Consider the following 22,033-nt stretch of genomic DNA (forward strand, 5'->3'; position numbering starts at 1 on the left):
AAAGTAATATTTGAGCTGCTGCTTCTTTGTGATGAAAGAACCCACCTGAGATGGTCCAGGGATCTGAACAGGAAACCTCCCGTTTTCCAGGCTCCCCGTAGAGCATAACTTGCTGGAGAGATTTGGGATGTGTGGTCAGGAAACGCATCTGAATACCTAGGGAAAAACAGGAAAAAGGTTTAGGGCTTAGCCTGTTGTCATGAGGAAAAACTAAATGGATGGATGGATGGATTTATGGATGGATGGATGGATGGATTTATGGATGGATGGCTGGATGGATTTATGGATGGATGGTTTTGTTGGTAGATTTTCTTTTTCAGAGAATCTGAATTGTGTTGCTGTGTATTACTCCCACATTTCATCTGCCTTGCTGCTTCTCAGAAACCGTTTAACTCCTAAATGTCAACCGTTCAGGAAGAAAAACAGCCCAGTTCAATCCCAGCAGAACTGCCATTTTGTGGTAATATAATTGTTTTTTAAAAGCTCGATAGGTTGCAGAATCCACTCAAGCAGTGAAGGGGCATTTCTGTATTGTTCAGATGACAGTGAAAATGTAAAAATCACCCGACTAACCAACCAGAGTTTTCACTGGACAGCGCATTTAACCTCCGTTTCTCAGAAAGAGACAATAACCTTCAGTTACTTCCACTTGACTGATGCTTGCTGACTGCTGCAGCTATTACACTCTCACTTCCTGTCCCTCTGTAACACAGTGAGGGTCACTCGCTCCATTTCCAGCTGAATGATGCTAAGAGATCATCGCTGACCATCGCTCTCTCTTCTCTCTGTAATGCCTCTCTATCTGATAACTGAGGCAATAAAACCCAATCCAATTCCACTGACCATTACTGACATCACTCTCTCTCTGTAGTTTACAGTGGCAGGTCCCTCTCACAGTCGCCGTGGGAAACACATCCGCCGTTTGTTCAGAGTCTCTCATCTGGATCAACAACAAGACAGGTACAGTAGTGTGGGTGTAATGATTCTCTGTGCTGCTCTCACGTCTCAGATCATTCATGAAAGTGTGCTCTGCAATCATGACTTAATTATCTTGAAATGTTACCTTGAAATGATGAGCCGCTGTCTTGGCATTGTTTTGTTATGCCAACAGACTAATCTATTTCCTGATCACAAATTAATTATCTCATTATCTCCAGACATGTAATCTGTAGTTAATGGGCTCAACAAATCGAAGCGAACAGATACAGTAGATTGTTTTGAGGGATCTCATTTTCAAGGTTAGAGGTCTTTCAGTGCTGGCAGTAAACACAGAACCCCCCACATATAAATATGGCTAATTCTTCATGTTTTCTTTTCTCATAAAATAAAGTTTTTTTCTTCTAAATAAAACTCCCTCATTATTTAACAATGTGTAAAACTCACTGTTGTTCAGCTTTTAGAGAAATAAAGGTCACACGAGCTTGTTTTTTTAAAGAATAGCGCGCTCTACAAAGTACAGCTGCATTTTCTTTGATATTAGGACGATTAAATTACTTCTTACAGACAACAAAAATTTTCTGTGTTGAGGTAGTGCTTTGTCTTTATTAGCTTTTGGAGAAAAGTGTGTTACATGAAAAATAAACCTTTCAGAATAAAGCTTGTTCCTCTTTTGTCTTGCTGGCTGCTTTATGGAATAAAATTCAGATTTTTTAAAGGTAATTCTGCCTGAAGCTCTGTGCCAGTGAAACCAGCTGTAAGACCCCACCACCTCCACACACACAGATCAGAGCAGGCATCGGTGACAGCAGATATGACGTTTATTAAGCCAGAAACAACGTGAAGCATGAAAAGAGGAGCTCGGCTTGAGGTGAGCTGCAAAGCGGCAGCTTCGGACAGGTTATCACAGTGTATGAGAGTTTCTGATTGGACTAGTCGAAGGTTTCACAGAGCCATCAGCTGATATGTGCTGACGGTTAGATTATCTAATGATTAAAGCTGAGCATGACTTTTGGGCCTCTCTGAAATAATGCTATTCTCACTTTATGAGTGTTGTCAGAGATGATAACTCTGTTTTCTGGCTTGTTCCCCTTCAGTCTCTTTAAAATGGACGTAATTCAGGCCTATTTTTGAGGAATATACTTCCTATATCTGTCTTTGCCTAAAAAAACATCAGGTTCTCATCTTTGGAAAGAGCTGACTTCAGAAGAAGAGTTTGGATTCTGGCATATCTTCACCTATTTGCAATGAGAAGAAAGGAGTCTTAAAGTTCACGACTCAGAGGTAGTTTGTTTCCTATCAGAGGGAATAAGTTGAAGAAGTGGGCCAGACTGGAGTCAGCTGCTATTTTCCCTGTTTTCCTCAGGCTGTTATACACATCCTGCAAGCTGTTCTACTAAAGCACTACAACCTAATTTTGCCATCTCTGAGAATATTCACATTGTTGTGTAAGATGCAGCGATCCTTAAAAGGTTGTGCAGAATGAGCAGGCTATTCTTAGCTGGTTGTAGTTTCAAGATATTTTTTTCTGCTGCACCCAATTTTCTATTTGGTTTGTGTGTTCCAAGTTTTCTAAAATGTTTAAATGTGCAAATGGGGCGTCCTCTGTACAAATATTCCTGGTTTGTACTCTTTTCCAAAACAGAACAAATCGGAGGACTTGGTAAAACCAGATTCAAAAATCTTATCATATCTTTTTAATGGCACATTAAGGCCAGATGATTTTAGAAATCTCTTTTTACTAATTTATAATTCAAAAAATCCTGTAAACAGCCTGGGAAAAAAATATTGTGCATGTTTTTTGGAATAAAATGTTGAATGAGACTGTGAATGATAAATGAAGTGTAACAGACTGCAACAGACTGTCGGTACAGACTGTCTTACCATTCCTACAACAGCCTCTCAGCCTATGATAAGATGAATGGGTTAATGGATGAATATTTTCATTAATATCACCTCAAAATATCTGCAGTCGATCGCTTATATCAAGTTTTCCAAATGTTTATATTTAAATATTAAAATGAGGCACTATCTAATAAAAACACTGTCACTGTCAAGTAAAATTAAACATTTTGTACATTTTCTTTCAGTTAAAATGAAAGAAGACATTATGAAAACACATAGAAACTCAAAACTGCTGACTTCACGGAAAAAAGAAAACAAACAAACAACTTTTAGAGCCATATTTACTAAATGGGCTAAAATGGTGCAGTCAGTTTATTTCAATACATGAAAAAAATCAAAACTTTACTGTTAAATATTGATACGATTAGTCAGTACCAAAAATATTAGCGTCCCCCCTCTTACAAGTTATCTTGTCACTGCACTCAATTTAATCCTTACAGTACTTTTATTTATGTCAAAACCCAGTTTGTTCTGGCACTAGAGCAGGGCGATATGACCAAAAATATTTATCACAATATACATTTGAAAATTTGCGATAACGATATAACTGATGAAATATTTAACACTAGACAAAATACTTTACAACTCCACAACTTTATTAGTGGAAAAAAAAATCTATGTATTTTCACTTAAACAAACAGCTGTTTTTTATGTACATTAAAGTTATATAAAAATTTTGCAGTGCAAATGCAAATTCCTTGCTGACAGTTTAACCAAAAGGCATTTCCAGTGGAAACTGGCCGACATATCCTCAGCATAACCATGTATAATATCCACAAAACTTAAAAAGAGGTTATACACACACAATACGGTAATATTATGTTGAAGCACAGTACGTATCACTCTGCGAGGCTCCGGCCTACGATAGCCGTAAAGCTCCGACAATCCATCAAGCGGTGCGGGTTTGTAGCTTAGCAAAGTCGTACTGAAACATTTGACGCCGTGCACCACATAAAATCTTTTCGAGGTCAGTAAGCACAACCAGAATTCATACATAAGGCACACGGGATTATAAGGGGCGCTGTCGATTTTCAGAAAAATGAAAGGATTGATTTTAAGTGTGCTGTATTTTCCAAAAAACACAGTAATAACGACGGCCCGCTAGCACGTGCTACCAAAAATAGTGCTTTGTTGTGCATCTGACGGACGAAAGCTAAACCAGTTCCACACCACTGAAGTTGCAGCATTTTTACAAACCAGTTCTGGTTCATCTGTTTCATTCAACGATCCGCTTTTGCCCTTCTCATTCTTAGTCGCTGCCAGGATTTTTCCGCCATGTGCGTATGAAAACAAAGGCTCTGCGCATGTGTGTTTTACCCATATTCTATCGCGATATTTCATTTTCTTATCGTTGCCCAACATTATACTGGTGTTATTGTGAACAGTATAAAACATTGCTATATTTTACCTTTATTATTATTGCTTGAATGACAACAGTGTATAAAGTGAGAAACCAACATTTTGATACCATGTAATGAGTTCATTGAGTGTTACTGTCATTTCACTTCAAACGTTTAAGCCCTAAAAATGTTTTTAAAAAACCCTACATTATAGGAGGAACTGGAACTGGAACTTGGAGTCCTCTGAAGATCCTGACAGGACACCATGTCGTTATCTGCCTATCTGATGTTTTTAATATTTTTGATGTCTTTGTTTTCTCGATGCTTGGATTACGTGTTTTAATGTTTTGTTGTTGTGTTGTGTCTCAGAAACCCACAGGATTGGTCAGATGGATGACAGCACATGGTTGGTAGGCAACATCAATCAGACGGGCTACTTCCGCGTGAACTATGACCTCCAGAACTGGAAACTGCTTATTCAGCAGCTGCACACCAACCCCCAAGTAAAACTTGTCTGTATTCAGTAACATCTGCGTTTGTCTGTTTTTTCTCTTTCAGTTTTTCAATCCCTCTTTGCTTGTTGCTCACTTGCAGATCATCTCCGTTGGAAACAGGGCAGGACTTATCGATGATGCTTTTAACCTGGCCAGGTGAGATGATAGTTTGCTATGATATACCGCAGTGGCAGAAGTAGGAGAGGTTCTAGCCCTTTTCTCACTCTCTTTCTTACTTATTGGCTCATCTTTCACTCTGGCTTCAAGACATAAAAGCATGTGGACACAGAGGATGGAGCCAGGCAGATCTGTTGTGTCTGCTTCTGTGTTTCTTTTCCTATAAGGTGAAGGGCTTTTCTTGCACAGGACTGACAGTTTGTCGTCTTCTGTCAAAGAGATGGAAATTTTGAACATCGACAGATGTGTTTCAGAGTTGAGTAGGTGTTTTGTTTTGCCGCCGGGTATAGACTTCGATTTAGTTGGTCGTGTATACAGAGGTTTATTCTGTATAATGTGAGTTCAGTTGAGGCCCATGACTCTTTATACAGAAGAGTTCAGGACAGAGGTTTACCAGCACACACACACTTCCACCAGCACATGGAGAAGTGCAGCTCTGCGGCTCTGGGATTAGCAACACTGCCTTGTACTAGATTCTCCTCAATCCTGTATCATGTGTGATGTTTTATGTTCTCCCCTGCATTCTTATCATCAGTTACTTCCCACATATAAACATGCTTGGTGTGTGTCTCCAACAGCTTTCCAGTAAACTTTGGTTTTGCTAAAACAACACCTTTTTTTTAGTCTTAGAGAGAGAATCTGTATTTCATTGAGTGAAATACCAACCACAACCATTTCCTCCAAACAAACTTTATTTTGCATACACAATCACACAGAGTACAATATGTAGCGGCAAACTTTGTCCGAGCTGTGGACAGGTTGCGCACATAGCCGCGCCATCCCAAGGCTTGGTTTTAGCATGGGGGGGGGGGGGGGGGGGGGGGGGGGGGTCTAGTCAAGACCCTTACTGGATACCGGTTGGGAATCAAACTTGTGACTCCTACTCCAAAGATTTGTAGTCTTACCACTACACTATTCGGCCACAGTTCCTATCCAGTTGGTCCTACAAGCACTCCAGGATCATAAAGCTTTCTGAGAATTTCAGAATTCACCTGCATTTCATTGAAATGAATTAAGTTCAGGTGCCAGAATTGTTTTATGATTGCGAAAAGTTGGATGATTTGAGCTCCATCATTTGTTTATAATTACTAAAATGAACCATCTGAGCAGCTGGCATTTAGTCCAGTATCTCTTTGATGTTACTACTGCACTGTTTTTGCTTTTTGGAATTCATGCAAAGTCTCCTCAAAGCTGCCGGTGTGTCCCCTGGTGCTACAGTACGGCTGTGAATGGGTCAAGGTATGAGCTGAATTGCCTCGCACACACCTGGGTCCGTCCACATTTCTGAATTCAAAGAAGTTGCGTACAGACAGTGTGCAAAGAATTTGAAAAATAAGCAAAGGCAGACGGGAACTCTGTGATGAATGAGCGATCAGCAGTCACGGCGCGGGCGGAGGCGGGGGGAGGCTGAGTGAGTCGTTTCTCATGGTGATGTTTTCAGCCTGAAGCTTTTTGAGCACTGTAACCAAAATCTACTCTGACACCAAGCCTATAACTCAATCTACCCCCGTCTCCTTTTTTTCTTTCTGTATCTTCCCTTCCCTCTCTCAGCCATCTGTCCTCTGTCATGTTGAATGAGCAACATCCAGAGACGACTGCGCTGTCGTCTTATGCTCAGGAGTGTGTGTGTGTGTGTGTGTGTGTTGAGTTGGGAGCTCAGCAGGAGGTTTCCATCTGTACCGAAAAAGAAACTACAGATCCATGAATATGCACACTGATAGCAGAGTACTCTTACTTCACCCTGGATCTGCAGTAGCACCACCACGCAACATTAGAAGACAAGAGTTAGTTTGTTTTTTAACGCGATGAGCTTTTTGTTTTGTTCTTTTTTAGTCCTCCCACGAAAAGTCTTTTTCTATGCAACATTTATTTGTTAAACTTTTTGAGGACAGGAAACACTTTGACAAGTTTCTCTGAGATGCTATTAATCCTAAAAGAAGCCTTCTGCTATATGTGAAACATTAACTGTAGGTCTCACACATTCGTTTTTGAGGCTTAGTCATTTTCCAAACGTGCTTTCTGAGCTCAACATCTGCTTCACGGATTTTCTCGCTTCTTTATTTCAGGAGTAAAGACGTCTAGAAGACACTAGAGCATTACAGGAACTTTTTCCAACTTAAAGTGGACTAAAGACATTTTTTCTTATGAATATGTAGAAAGATATCATTAGCTCAAAACACGTGTATTCTCGCTGCCTTAGTTTTACTCCGATAATACGCAATTAAATCATATACATCATATTTTCAGGGCTGCATGTGAGTGGATAAAAAACATTAAATGTATTTCATAAAATGCAGCCAAATCACACAACGAACACTTACAGGTGTGGACAGAAGTTTACATCCATCATGGGCATGAATGTCAGGGTAATTTTGGATTTTTAATGACTTCTTTGAACTGGTGTTCCAGAGTGGAATGATTGCAGAGCATACATTTTTAATGACTTTGAAAAACAACAACTGGGTGCAAAAGTTTGAATTTATTTTCAATTTTTTCTGATCCACATAGGGTCAGATATGAACATACATACTCAGATATATACAGTAGATATACCCTCACTAATATTTGGTTAAATGTATGGTAGCAAGTGGCACCTCAAACAGATGTTTTTGTTAGCCATCAAGGAGGTTCTGGCATAATTCTGGCTGCGTATTTGACCGTTCTTCCTGACAGCTTCTTGGTTCATCGGCATAGATCTGACTTTTAAGCATAGTTAAAAGTAGGGTTGAGGTCAGGACTTTGTGAAGGCCATTCCAGAAGTGCAATGTTAGCCTGCTGTATCCATTCCAAAACCAGTTTTGTTATGTATTTGTCCTGTTAGAACACCAAACTGTGTCCATCTACCTGTTCATTTTAGGTGAAGTTAAAGAATTTAGAGGCAATCCTCCAACTTCATTAATCTGTCTTGCTACCACCGCCATGCTGGACAATTAGTCCTGTGTTCTTAGCTTTGAAAGCCTCACGGTGACGCTGGTGCTCCAGCAGTTCCCAGTTCATGGCAGGCTTTGGCTGCACTTAGCAAAGGATTTAAGTGGGTGTATGTATATATTTGATTCTCCTGATGAGTGCATTCAACCTTCTTCAGACCACAGCTGTATTTTATTTATTTATTTATTCGAAATGTGCATCACGTTTTGGAAATCAGAAGGGAAATTACTTACATCTTTTATACTGCCTGAAGACTTTTCTCATTATCATTAAATGTCTGATTTAAATAAAGTTCTGTAACATTCCACTTTATATCCATACAGCTCATACATTTATGTGACATAACTAACATAATAACCAATCTAGTGCATCCCTGTGTGTGATCCACGGTATCTTCTTGTGGGCTTCCTCTGATTCATTTGGGACATTACTGGAACGAAATGTGTAATCCATGCATATAGACCAAGAAAACGTATTCCTGCACATCATCTAAGGGAAATTCAGAATCATCCTCTTTAATTTGATAACATGGAAGGCACAGCTTGTGTTGAATCTGCTGCCTGTACTTCATATCCAGTGATGGTGAGGTGAGGTAAAAGAAGGCTGGGTATGTGCAGTTTATAGTACCTCTTCTACAGTTTGATTCCTTGCTCGGGGATTTATTTCTCCACCTTATTGTGGCATCAACTGATTATTTCGGGGAGTGTAGTGCTCGTACTGATCGAAATGAAAGCCAGAAATTATTAAACCATGATAAACTCTTCAGGTCACAAACAAATCAGCTGCCAGGCCATCTAATGATCACTTCTGAGTCACAAAAAAAACACTGAGATCTGTTTTATCGCACTGAAGGCAAAAAAAGAAACTGCCAGCTCTGCTCATTTAGCAGAAATGCGTCTTATTTATGAAGATGTTATTTCAGCCTTTTTCTGAGAGCTGCTCACTGAATTGATTCTTTAATCTCAGAATTAATTTCAGTCGTGCTGATTCTTCTTCTGCTGCTCACACTTCAATTGACCAAAGCCTGAGTAATCCACCCAGCACTAACTACAAATAGGAGGCAGCACGACTGTATGAAGGTGTGTGTGTGTGTGTGCGCGTGTGTTTGTGTGTGTGTCTCTGCGCGTGTGTGTGTGTATCAGGCTAGTTTAGCAGTAATAAATGCCTCAGTGAGTGTACGCTTAAACAGTGATGGATGTTGCCTCTCTTATATGTGTGCACCAGTCCCTCGTTAGCTCTCCACTGAGCCTTGCTAATGGCTAATGGACAAACAATTAACTGGCCCTTAACGATGTTAATGAGTTAATGAGCTCGTTAAGACGACAACCCTGGGCGCAACAGAGAGAGAGCGAGGGAGACTGTAACTGAGAGCAAAAATTGAAAATCTATAATCGCTTCACTTCATTTCACAACTACACTAAAATTTAAAGCCCTGCTAGCATTTCCTAGAGATCCCAGTGTTCATTACAGACACAATATAGACAGAAAAGAGAAGGTGCTGAAAGGTGACTGTTTGTCCTGATGAACGAGAGTCATACAATCAAAACTGTAGAGTCCTTACAGAAGAGAGATTAACTAGGTAATCAAAGCTGAAGTCTGCTTACTGAGGTCCTTGTATTCAACCCTGGCAGTTTTATTGAGGATGTAAGCCACTGCATTAGGCAGCATCACCAGCAACATCTAATAATCCTATAACAATCTTGGTATTGTCGACCAGTCGTGTCCTCTAAAAGTAACTTACTTTTCACACACACTCCTCCTTAACACCCTTGACAGTTGCACATTCACTCTGTTCTTTCTTCACTTATCTTGCAGTAAAATTTTAGCTGTCACCTCATATTTACCAAACAGATTTAAGCATGCTCATAAGTGATGAGTTCAACCTGCATTTTTATGACCAATAGAAGGAGGCCCATGTTCAGTTCTAAAGAAGTTTTTCTAAAGAAAACAACCCTTTAGCTCAGTCTTCAGTCTATGAACTATTTTTTTCTCTGATACGTTTTATGGTCCAAAGTGCTTATGTAATATTTAAGCAAACAGGAAATCAAGCAGGACCTATCTTACCATGTGGTTGGTAAGTCTTCAACCAATGGGCATCCAGCTATCTTCAGTTTTTAAGTCTTTTTGTGGTTTTGTGACACATTTCTCAGGTTGAGGGTTCACAAAGAAGGCTATGAGCCATCAGGGGATTTCATGGTAGCAACTTCCATCTTATATATACAGTCTGTAATGATTTTCATTATCACTCTGCTCATCTAAATATAAAAAAAAATCACTAAAGGAAAGGTTCTACTTGTGTAATTCTTTGGTTCTATCTTCAGTTGATTTCTTTGTTTTTAGTTTTGTGCAGTTTTCAGTGGAGTGTGCAGTTAAACTTTTGTGGGGCTAAGTTTGTTGATGCATGTAAGGAGGCCTTTGTGTTATGAATAATCCATTAATTTACATAATAATGAAATCTCTCTGCCAGATGTGCAAGCTTTACAGTGGTTGGCAGTGGAAATAATACCTGACCTCATATTAAACTTCATAGAAAAGCTGCTGAGGTAGATTTTTTGACCCTTTTATTATTTTGACAGTTGTCGCTTTGATGATAGATCACGTGCAGCATCAGTGACGTGTGACACGAACGAGTCTCAGAGCTGATGTGGACTGATAGCTGATGGATGATGTTTAAAAAACAATGACAAATAAACAAATAAGAAAACAGATAAATGTCCAGCTGGAGTTGCCATGGTGACTGCAATCCCTCTCTGCCTTTATGTCGAGTCCCGTCAGTGTTTTTGCAGCGTGGTAAACAGGAAGTCTGTGCAGGCTGGATGGATTATGGTAATGTCCCAGAGGCCAGGTGCATGATGGGAATGGAGATGAATGTGTGGAGGCTGGTCGGGTTGGAAATGAGGCAGATTATGGAAATATGATGGTCTGGAATTCAGACTTTCTTTGGCAGCTCAGAGACTTAGCGAGTCTTATCTCAAACAGATTGACTTTCCGTGGAGTCTGCCCCTGTCATCTTGTCTGTCTGCCTCTGAAAATTTAAAACCAGCAACCAAAAAAAACAGTATTTCAATACAAGAACATTCACTTTCTTCACCTCCTCTTGTGTGTATGAGTCAGTCACTGTGATTGACATCCTCTGTAAAGGTCACTGTTCGGCGTCAGGCTGAGCTCTCTCACTGAACATCAATAATCAGAATCAAAAACAAAAAGAACCCTAATATTACTCCTGAGTTCACTTTGTGTCCTCCACCACCCTGCCTCATTAATATTCATGAGCTGTGGGCGTGAGCGAAGGTCAGTGCAGGTGCCCACCCCTCACCAAAAAGCATCATGAATGTTAATGAATGCACAAAAGAAGCTCTTTAATATTGATGAGGCAGTGGATGTAACCGGGGCTGCTAAATAGCTCAGGTTAGAGGCCATGTTTTTGTTAATGTGTTCCTAAAGTGGTGCTTTTTAGGTTGAGGGTTAAACAATGAGGGTTAAAGATCAAATCTTCATTAAATCTATATTTACATTAGCTCAAGGGTCCTCTGTGTGTCCTGAAAATCTACAGAAATACTGAAATCAAAGATTCCGTACGGAATGGCAAGTGTGTCAAAAAACAACAAATAATTCATGTCTTAATTCAGTTCCTGGAAATATTCATGATGTGTCCCTGTTAAGGGAAAAGACACAAAAAAATACCTCAAAAATATGAATAACCAGAGAGAGGATTTGTGTTGATTGTTGCACTGAGATATTAGAGTCCCCAAAAATGACCATAAAAAATTCCTTCAAAGAATGACAAAACACTCTTACCAGACTTTAAAAAGGTCTCAACTGTTGTGCGAACATGGTCTCCCTCGTAGTCGCTAATGAAGACTAGCTTTTCTCTACTTTTTGCTTAATCATAGATAGACCTGGATTAGTAGAATGCAGCAGAAAATACAGCAGAGCTGCTGTTAGAGCTGTTAGCTGGTTTCTTTCTTTCTTTCTTCAAAGTGGATCAAACATAATAAACTCACACAACATGAAAATTTAATCAAACTGTTTGACAGAAGAAAACTGTTATTTTTAAGACACTCAAGTCTAACATTAGCTGATGTAACTTGTAACCAGCTGCTGTTGTTGTTTCGCCAGCTCGTTGTCAGTTTTCTGGAGACGGGAGGACCCCTTGTCTAATCTTTTGGCAATAATTAATTGTGACAGTGTTGTGAATAAGTAAGCATGTTTATGCACATTTTCATGTGTTAGAGACCTGACTTCATTTCAGGAGTTGTCTGTTTTCTTTGTGCTTTCACTTCTGTGATGAAGGGAACTCTTCTTAGATGATAAAGCACGGTCCAGACACAAGTTAAAATTTGTCTCCACTGTATGCAAATGCCTATGACTTGTCTTCACCTTTGCCTTTTGTATACTACATATGTGGCTCAGTTATTGTGCATTTAATATTTTTATTTTATTTTAAATTAACTTGACTGACTGTACCTTTAAAGTCTTTAATGTATTTTCCATTTGCTTCATGTTTTTAGAATTTTAAGAATAACTGTCTCCTCTTTACCAAGATGTTTTTGCCTTAACACTTTTCCCACTACTCATTTTTTATCCACATCATCTCTCCTCAGGGCGGGGTACCTTCCACAGGGTGTTCCTTTGCAGCTGATTGGCTATCTGCCAGAGGAGACGTCCTTCCTTCCATGGCACGCTGCCAGCCGAGCGCTCTACCAGCTGGACAAACTGCTGGACCGCACAGACGAATACAGGCTGTTCAGTGTAAACAACCAATCAGTCACAATTTTAATCGATCAATTAACCACTAACTGCTTCTTGTTAGCAGAATAAAACATCTCTTATCATTGTGTGTGCTAACAGGACTACGTGCTGAAGCAGGTTGCATCGCGGTACCATCAGATGGGTTGGCCAACGAATGGCCCCGGCACAGAGGGCAACGTCCTGCAAGCATCCTACCAGACTGAGTATGCAGCAGACAGACATTCCTGTTGGTGGTATTGCACTAACAACACTCAGTCAGTCAGTGGAAGGCAGTGCCCCTTTAACAACATTTGTTCTTTGACTGAGAAACACCGTCGCATCATTGAAACAGAAAACAAAACGTAGTTCAGCATTCTAGCAGCCTGCTTATTCTCTTTCCTGTCACATCGTTGAGCAGAATTATTCATGTCAGATTCTTAGGTTACTTAACTCAAACTAATGAATCAGAAGTCAGCCGTATCTATGTCCAGTCTGGACAGAGGTGAAAGTCGTGGTTTAGCTTAGCTTGATGTTTGTTAGCTAGACTGCAAATCATTAATGGTTAAACGTGTTGATTTTAGGGGGATTTTTTTTGCTGACAATGAAGTTCAGACAAAGTAATATCTACCTTCTATGACTCAAACCTGGAAATCTCAGACCATAAATTTAACATAAAGAACCACCAGTCACCCTCCACAAAGTTATTAAGCACAGAGTGCTGTGACCTTTAAAAAGATCAGCTACTGCTAGCTAGTAAGTATTACGCTGCCACCCAGAATCTCACAGTATGCACTCCAAATAGAAAATGCAAGAATGCAATTTGAGACATGATAAAAGTTTAAGTATTAGGCTAAACCAGTCTGAAGATTTTCTGGAATAATCTCTGTGCTACATGTGAGTGATGTTCTGTGTCCAGACAAGAACCTATTGTCCATAAGATGTTTCTTTGAGCATTTTTTTCTTCTCTATGTCTATTCAGGGAGTTGCAGAGAGAGCTTATCATGTTAGCTTGTAGCTTTGGAAACAAACAGTGCCACCGTCAAGCCGTTGCCTACATCTCTGACTGGATCTCCAGCAACAAAAACAGGTACAAATACACTCGCAGACTGTTTCATTTAATACTTGTGCCAAACTTGGTGCTACATGTGAGACTGGAAGCCATCTATGGATAAAATAGGTGTGTAAAGGACTCATTTTAGGTGGAAGGTGATTATTCAAAAAGCCACCAGTAGTCACGTGTTTGCCTCAAACGATGCAACATGTAGAGATGTCTCAAACTAATGTCAAAAATTTAACTGAGCAAAAAATTTGCATCGTCCCAAATGTACAGTGATGGAGACTCTGCAGGGAATGCGACTTCTGGTGACATCAGTCTGAGACCAAGTGGAACAAAAATTCATCTGTTGGCAGCTAACATCTGTTCATTAGTTTCAATCACTGTTTGGGGGGACAAAAGACAAACTTTCCTTCTGTTAAATCTGAACAAAGGATCATTTTTTGAATGAACACATTCAGTGTTTTTAATATTTTCAAAGAGTTACCCAAACGTTTTCATCAGTAAAGATTAAGTTTGATGACCTCCCCAGTACCGTTAATGACCTCTCTTGTCTTTTATTGATCCATTTGCTTCTATGCTTTCTTTTTCTGTCATTCCTTTTGGCTCCAGCTCTCTCCAGTCACGTGCTGCTGGCTCCTGCGTTCCCTCTGTGTCCTTAACAAGATCTGCAAAATTAGATTTCAAACTGCAAATTAAATAGAAACAGATGCTGGAGCTCTGCACAGGACAGCAGGGAGCTGATGATAATAGGAGTTGTAAAAAACCCCAAAAAACCCCCCAAAAAGCACAAAATGAAACCGTTTCTACTCCATCCAGTTGAAAATGTGATTGGATCTAAACAATAGATGAATCCTCGCTAATCTCTGACATGTGCTTTTTTCTAAATAATAATCACCACATGCCGCAAAATATTTCTGGACTTACAGCATGCCCTTTCCATTATCTGTGTTTCTCAGTTCTAGCCTTGTCTTTTAAAGTTCGGTTGTTTACAGTGAACCAAATGGCACCCATTTTCTCTCCTCACTACAACACCACTGTGGCATTTTCTCACATTTTGGAAGCAGTCTGGAAATGCTTCATTCTCTTAGGTAGAAAAGTGCCAGATAAATCTACATTTATGCAGGATTAATCCCTCCAGGGGTGACTTTTTAATATTTCATGCTCTATTCACTAGTTTTTAATCCCATATGGAGATCACATGTATGTGATCTTCCTCCCCATGCCCGGGTATTAATTAAAAACCTGTTTTGAATCAAAATGCTGCAATAATTGCCAGGAGAGAGAGCTCATCTGACCTCATTTCATAGGTACACGAACTTCTTACTGTCTACCAAGTCGCCAAAGAAAAACTGAGAGGTAGGGTTGGGACTGCGTTGCATTTTAGCCAAGTGCTAATGAAAGATCCTTTCAAAGACAAGAAGATGGTACTTTTAAAATCAGTTCTTCTATGCAATAGTCACATTAGTGAAAACAGTCGCTGGCTGAAGCAAAACGAGACTATGAAATAGCTGCTTTGAAAACAGGGACCAGGTCAGCAGCACTCACCAGCTGCAATGTTTGAACTGACTTTGATGCATCAAGAGGATAAAAAGGCAACACGTCAGAATCACCTCCTGTCAGTGTGTCATTCAAAGGTGTCAAGTTACCAATTGCATGCAATTTGTCATAGAATATGACACATTAAAATTGCACATTTGTTGTCTTCTAATGCAACTCTGTTGCTGTTTACATACACAGGAATGCATATCAAAAATTAACATTAACAAAAATTAACAAAATTAACAACCCTAACTGTTCACAGTAAGAATCCACATTGAGCTGTGGTTCAAAGTGGTTACTCAGAGGTAGAGGGTGTTGGAAGCTAAACCAACCAGTTGGTTGACGCAATTGCTTGCAATCATTCAGCAAAAAACCAAAAGATTCAGGGCCATAACCAGGTTTCCATTTCACTTTCACTCTCATGTGAGTGGATCATTGAATGCATTAACATTTGATCATGCCAAAACATACACCAAAGAGTAGTTCTGAATCCAACCCTGACGTTTGAGCCTACATACAGAGACAGAAGTTTTTTTCTTTTCTAAACTTTACCCGAACTCTAACCTCTTTTTCATGATGTCAGCCCTTTTTTATTCTCCGTTCGGCTCTAATTATGATTGTATAGTTGAAATTTCACATGTAGTCTCAAGCACTTTGTGTAGTCAGTGAGAGTAGAAAAGTGCTGTAAAAATGGAAGTAGATTATATTACATTACAATATGAATTAGAACTGACAGTTATCAACTTACTTGCACTTACAACACAAAGCTGAACACGTTCCTACTGATCTGCAGGAAAAAGAAAAGGAAAGAAAAAGAACACGTGAAGCTAAACTTTGCTTGTTGCTTGTTCATTTTAAAGCTGCCGTCCCACAGAAATGTGCCTTCATATAAATGAACACCTCCATTTCATTCATATATAGTTTTTGGGTTTTTTTGCTGTTGTTGCTTTTTATTCGAAATCACCTGCTGTGATGTGACTCAGACAAAATAAAATTAAAAAAAATTCTGGTCCAGAACAATGAGCTGCTAATATTTTAGTGCCTACATCCCTCTGGAATATTAATCATGTCCTGCGGGGGTTACTTTGTAAATTAACCATCTGAATGGCTCAAAAATGATCTGCTTTTAAATGAATCTTATGCTCTTATGCGTCTGCAGCCATCAATGGATTATGTGGTTGAGGTTTCAGGGACAACAATGGACTGCTAGCCCCCCATTAACCCCTGTTACTTCCCTGTCTTGCTTTGTGTTTATTATTCTTCTGCCAATTATTTTAGGAATATGCAAACAAAGAATCTGAAACTGAGCTGAAGTTGTGCTGCAGAGTTTCAGCCTTTGTGTCCAACACGTTGCTTCAGACTGAGATTCAGATTCTTCCTGATGGATTTTCATGAAATATGGTTCAGACATTTATGGTTCTGGGGTTTAATGTCAGGTTGACATTTGCTGTTTCGGGTCAAATATCTCGACTACAGTTAAATGGATTCCCATGACATTTGCACATTTATGTCTCCATTAAGAGGAATTGTCATAACTTCATCATCTGGCCTTTAATCTAGCGCCGGTACAAAGTGGGCGCCAAGCAGTTTGACACATTGATTAATGATTGGAGTCTGGTTAAATGAAAAAAGGAGCATAAATACACATCTGTAACAACATGCAACCACAGTTCTCTGCATTAAAATAATGCACTGTCCACACGCCTCCTCCAGCTGCATTCTTATACAATGTTCCCTTTAGATGAGAACCAGTAACCATAACTGGACAAAATGGAGTCAAGTTTGGTGTGCCTGACTCTAAATCCCTCCCCAACAAGTCAAATATTAAATGTGAAAGTGCCAAAAACAGTAGTTATGTTAAGGGCTGGTTTTAAAAGCAATCAATGCCCATTCGATCCCATTATAATTCCAAACACTTAAAAAACACACACACACTTTATGGAGACAGTTTGCTAATCGAGCTAACTAGCTGATAATTTAGCGATCAATCCTCTTATCTAAATATGGTAACCTCTAGATCCAAAAGGTGACATGTGACTAATTTTGATTGTTTAGTCTAAATGTGAGGGTGGATATGTCCATATTTTATACCCAATAGTCTACAGTCTGCTGTAAATATGAATGACTGGGGAATTTGGTCCAGCTAGATCCTACTTTCCCAGCTGTTATGATGTGATTACATTTGTTCAAAATGTCACTCTGCTGCATTGTTTTTATCCTTCACGACTATAGTGGAAAAAGAATAATCATAAGCGATAATAAGCTAGCTGTAATGAGAGCTTCAGTCTGATTAAAGAATATTCTACCCATGGAACTTCTGATGGTCATCTCTCTGCAGGTCAACAATGGCAGCACCACAGACTGAGGTCATGTGTCTTTATTGGGTACTTTAAAATGTTTTATCAGACTGACAGGGTAGTTTTCTAATTTCTATATGATATTTAGACTGGAACGTCAGACATACAGACACATGGGCAGACAGACAGAGCAGATGGTGAAGAGCCATGTTTACCATCAGAGTAGGCGTTTGATCCAGCGGAAAAATATTTCAGAAGAAAGATGGAGCTTTAGGACATAAAACATCCTGTGCAAACTGTTAAAACACATCCACATACAAAGGGAGCTCGTTAATGGGAGCTAAGCCATCTGGGTGGTTGATTATATGGAGAAAATGCAACATTAGGAAGTTATTTTCATTGTGCAGGTGGCAAAATAGATGTAGTAGCAGGAGGACAGCACAGAGTATTACTTAATGTTTTACATGATTAATAACCTGGTAGTGTTATCTGGGTAAACACACTCGATGTCATAAATACACTCGAGTGCGCAGTGTTTGGCAGCTGTCACCTGAGAAGGACTTTAATGCTACAGTCAGCAGTAATGTGGAAGTTAGCCAACCTGTGTGTGTGTGTGTGTGTGTGTGTGTGTGTGTGTGTGTGTGTGTGTGTGTGTGTGTGTGTGTGTGCTGGAGCTTGCTCTTAAGTGGAGCATCTCTAAAATGATTTCCCAGGTCGCTGAATGATGTAATTGTCCCTGCATCACTCACTCTGTGCTCACACTGAATGCACGCACACGCACACAGTGTTATAGTCCACAATATTATTTTGCTGCCAGTTGAGCTCACTGTATTGAGATGAAAGTTTGGTTTGCTGACAATTTAGGTCAGGTGCACGCACATCTACACACACACACACACACACACACACACACACACACACACACACACGCACAGATACTTTATAGTGTGAAAGAAATGTTCACCTTTTTGGCTTTACTTTAGATGATTCAGGCCAGTAACCAGCTGGAACACGAGGTCTGTGTGTGTGTTGGTGTTTAACCCTGTGAGGTCTCAGACATGGTGGGTAAAGTGTGTCATAATCTCTGAAGGTGACTGGTCACACTCCTTATTTGTATCCTCGGATGCTGTTAGAGTAGCTTTGCATGATTTTCAGATCAAAATGAGCTTTATTTTATACCTGACCTTGGTGCAGCCCCTTAGAGCTTGTTCTGTAACATGTCTACCTTTCAAGGATGCTTCTTTCTGATTGGCTGATCCTTGTGAACAAGAGTCAAACTGCAGCAGTCTGCAATGACAAGCAGGGTTTCCTCTTATCCAAGTATCTTCAGGGTTAACCCAGAATTTTCTGTACCGTGAAGATGGTTCACTTCAACATGTTGGCTTATGCTGCAGACCAAGCAGGTGTCACCACCTTTAACCTATCAAATCTCCAGAAAATAGCCTCAGTAATCCTGAATCCTTCTGTGTATGCTTAGTAGTGTCGAAAGTTTGTCATTTCTGTTTAGAGTCTTTGTTCTTCCTCGATGAGCATCGGTAACGTTCAGAAAGTAAGACAAAACTGTATTCATTTTTCCCCACTGGCTGCAGACATTTTTTTTAAATTTATTAGTAACAGTATTTGATCCCTATCAGGGCACTTGTTTTATTTTATATCACATTTTACTACATTTCACACGTAGCCTAGTCCAAGGCTGCATTTGAATTCTGTTTGATGTTTATTCTTCAGCACCGAGGCTGTGGATGAGCAGATAAATCTAAAACCTTTTTCACGTAAATAATATTAATAATGTATACTTTATTGATCCACGTGGGTAAATTACTCTCTCTGCATTTGACCCATTCACTCAGTGAAGCAGTGGGCAGCCACTAAGCAGGCGCACTGGGGAGCAGTGTGTAGGGACGGTACCTTGCTCACGTCTTCGTACTGTAATCAGATAGAGAAACCCTCAGATTATCTTAGGGGGTTTCATGTGACCACGTATCCTGATTGCCGATGTTAGGGTGAGTGGATTTAGACACCAGAAAGATACCCAGATATGTTGAACTTAATTCGTGGTGCAGCACCCAGGTTGGCGTGCATGAGATCACTGCAGTTGTGTCTAAAATTCTTCACTTATTCACGACTCTTTGAAACTACATATAGCTCATCTGCATTATGGGGAAAAATCCAAACACCTGCCAGATAATTTTCTCTGTGCTTTTAGCTGACATGCATTTTTCTCGTGAGTATCTGTTATTATATTTAGCTTGTTTTTTTTTAACTTACATTAAAAGTGATGATGGCATCCAATACATTTTCCTAGGTCCCATCTAGGACGCTGAGACACAACATGAAATGGCATCCTAGTCTCAACCTGCCACAAAAACAACTTTTCAATTAAAAATAGATGTTGTATTTATTATTCAGCAGATTTGCAAACACAGGAGTGTGAATTAGTGTCGAGGTGAGCTAAGGACAAAATAACTAACTAGCAAACAAAGTTGTGTGCAGATACAGCCTGAGATAATCTACTAAACACATCTCCAACATAAGCAGGTCACGGCTGTTCACTCCTTCAGATCAAACTTCACAGGTTACAACAAACACTGGAGTGACAGGCTGGGAGATGAGGAAGTGAATGATCCTCTGCAGGTGGCAGCCATCTTGGCTCCTTATGTAGGATGTGGTCGTCAGGCTGTAGATTAATTAGAACCACTTAGCACTCACACTCTAGGACTATGTATACTCTTTCACAAAAGAAGGAATCGCCATTCACACAAAATATGAAGTAACATTTTCATTTGGTGTTGTGAGTTACTTCAAGTAAACCATGTAAGGGACATTAATAGATTTGGACATTGTGGGTGAATTAAAACAGTAAAACAAAGAAGAGTGGGCTAAAAGTCCTCCACAGCAACATGAAAGACTCATCCCTGGTAAATAAGTCAATAAATCATGCAGACCAAAAGACTGATATCTTCATGTCACGCTAATATTTTACCGTCACTTAAAGTTGTGATATAATATTAGTGCTCAAACCAGTGGAATCTTCAGCCTCTAAGCAGTTCTTCTCTGGGGGATTCTTTCCAGTCGCAGTGTAATTGTCTTTCTCTGTGTGAAGTGAAGTGATCAGGCAGGTGTTCTGACTTCGCCTAATGAGTTTGTGATTTGTTTTTGTCTCTTCAGAGGTGTGTCGGTGTAATTGCTCCCCTGGAAATAAAACTTACACTCAAGTTTCACTCAACATTGTCTTTTTCATTCCAGGCAGTTGTCAGAGTTTTAATTTGGCATTTTAAGAGAAGAATGCATGATGAGAAATAAAGAAAAGAATAATGGGTATTCTTTAATGTTAGAGACTAGTGTAGGCAGTCCTGTGAAACCTAACTGGAACTTAGATGAATATATTCAAGGTTTCTTTCAAATGTTCATCAAAGTTATATTTTCAGTTCAGCACAGTAATGGGCAAATCTGATCTGACATACAGTAAATAAACATGACCCCCCCCCCCCAAACCTGCTACAGAACGGTCTTAGACTTTCTCGTCTGAATTTGACCTTCGGACTAGTCTTATTGAAATCTTGTGAGACCAGGTTCTCCTCATGCAGAAATAATCTTTCAGTAGGCATAGATCTAAAGTTTTAAATAGATAAATAAATTATTAGGGAAGTGCTTCAAGGAGAACAGAGACGAGCACAGGTGTTACATCGGGTATGACCTTCCACATTCTGAAGTTTATTCTTTCACAGAGATTTACCTTTGTGCACTTTCCTACAGCTACTCTATACAGAGGAACACAGTGAAGTTATTCTGAACTAGACAACAAGCAGTCAGGTTGTCCTTGAGGTCTCCACAGAGGCAGAACAGAACACGGTCAGGTTATCATCCCCCACAAAGGCTCCACTGGGCCCAGCTCCTCAAAATAGTGAGAACTTGCCAAATAGAGAGGTCATCTCTAAAAAAAATATACACTGTATATACTCAACAGACACTTTATTAGGAACACCTTGCTAATACCAGGTTTTACCTCCTTTTGCTTTGAGCTGCCGTAACTCTTTGTCCTACAAAGATAACATTGATGACTTCCTCTCAACCTTTAATGAAGAGTTTTGACAATTCAGTATATATGTAAATGTGGTTCAACAACCATTAGAACGGTTTCTGTGTAGCTACATAGACAGACAACCATCACCAACTTCTGATTCACACTCAGTAGATAAGCACACCTGAAATATGACAGAAGCTGCTCAGTTTAGACAAGAGCTTCAGGGGTTGTCCTTGCTTTAAAGAGGTTTAGAGTTTATTCTTGATGGCACAGATTTAACAAGGTGCTGGAAACATACAGTGGAGCAAAAAAGTATTTAGTCAGCCACCCATTGTGCAAGTTCCCCCACTTAAAATGATGACAGAGGTCAGTAATTTGCACCAGAGGTACACTTCAACTGTGAGAGACAAAATGTGAAAAAAAAAAATCCATGAATTCACATGGTAGGATTTGTAAAGAATTTATTCGTAAATTAGGGTGGAAAATAAGTATTTGGTCACCTCAAACATGGAAAATCTCTGGCTCCCACAGACCTGTAACGTCTTCTGTAAGAAGCTTTTCTGTCCCCCACTCGTTACCTGTATGAATGGCACCTTTTGGACTCC

At 39.7% G+C, this 22,033-nt stretch overlaps 1 protein-coding gene across 2 annotated transcripts in view; it reads left to right on the top strand.

The window, feature by feature from the left end:
- The window catches only part of LOC308399575 (thyrotropin-releasing hormone-degrading ectoenzyme-like), a 285,055-nt gene that overhangs the window by 233,627 nt on the left and 29,395 nt on the right, over positions 1-22,033 (top strand). For both annotated transcript variants that reach the window (XM_080886929.1, XM_080886930.1), the window contains 6 exons: positions 872-960; positions 4,551-4,684; positions 4,776-4,831; positions 12,385-12,532; positions 12,632-12,735; positions 13,491-13,598. In XM_080886929.1, the coding sequence (XP_080743055.1) occupies positions 872-960; positions 4,551-4,684; positions 4,776-4,831; positions 12,385-12,532; positions 12,632-12,735; positions 13,491-13,598 (639 nt within the window). The remainder of the gene's footprint in view (positions 1-871; positions 961-4,550; positions 4,685-4,775; positions 4,832-12,384; positions 12,533-12,631; positions 12,736-13,490; positions 13,599-22,033) is intronic.

Source organism: Rhamphochromis sp. 'chilingali', assembly GCF_963969265.1.
Source record: "Rhamphochromis sp. 'chilingali' genome assembly, chromosome: 7".
Classification (NCBI taxonomy): Eukaryota; Metazoa; Chordata; class Actinopteri; order Cichliformes; family Cichlidae; genus Rhamphochromis; species Rhamphochromis sp. 'chilingali'.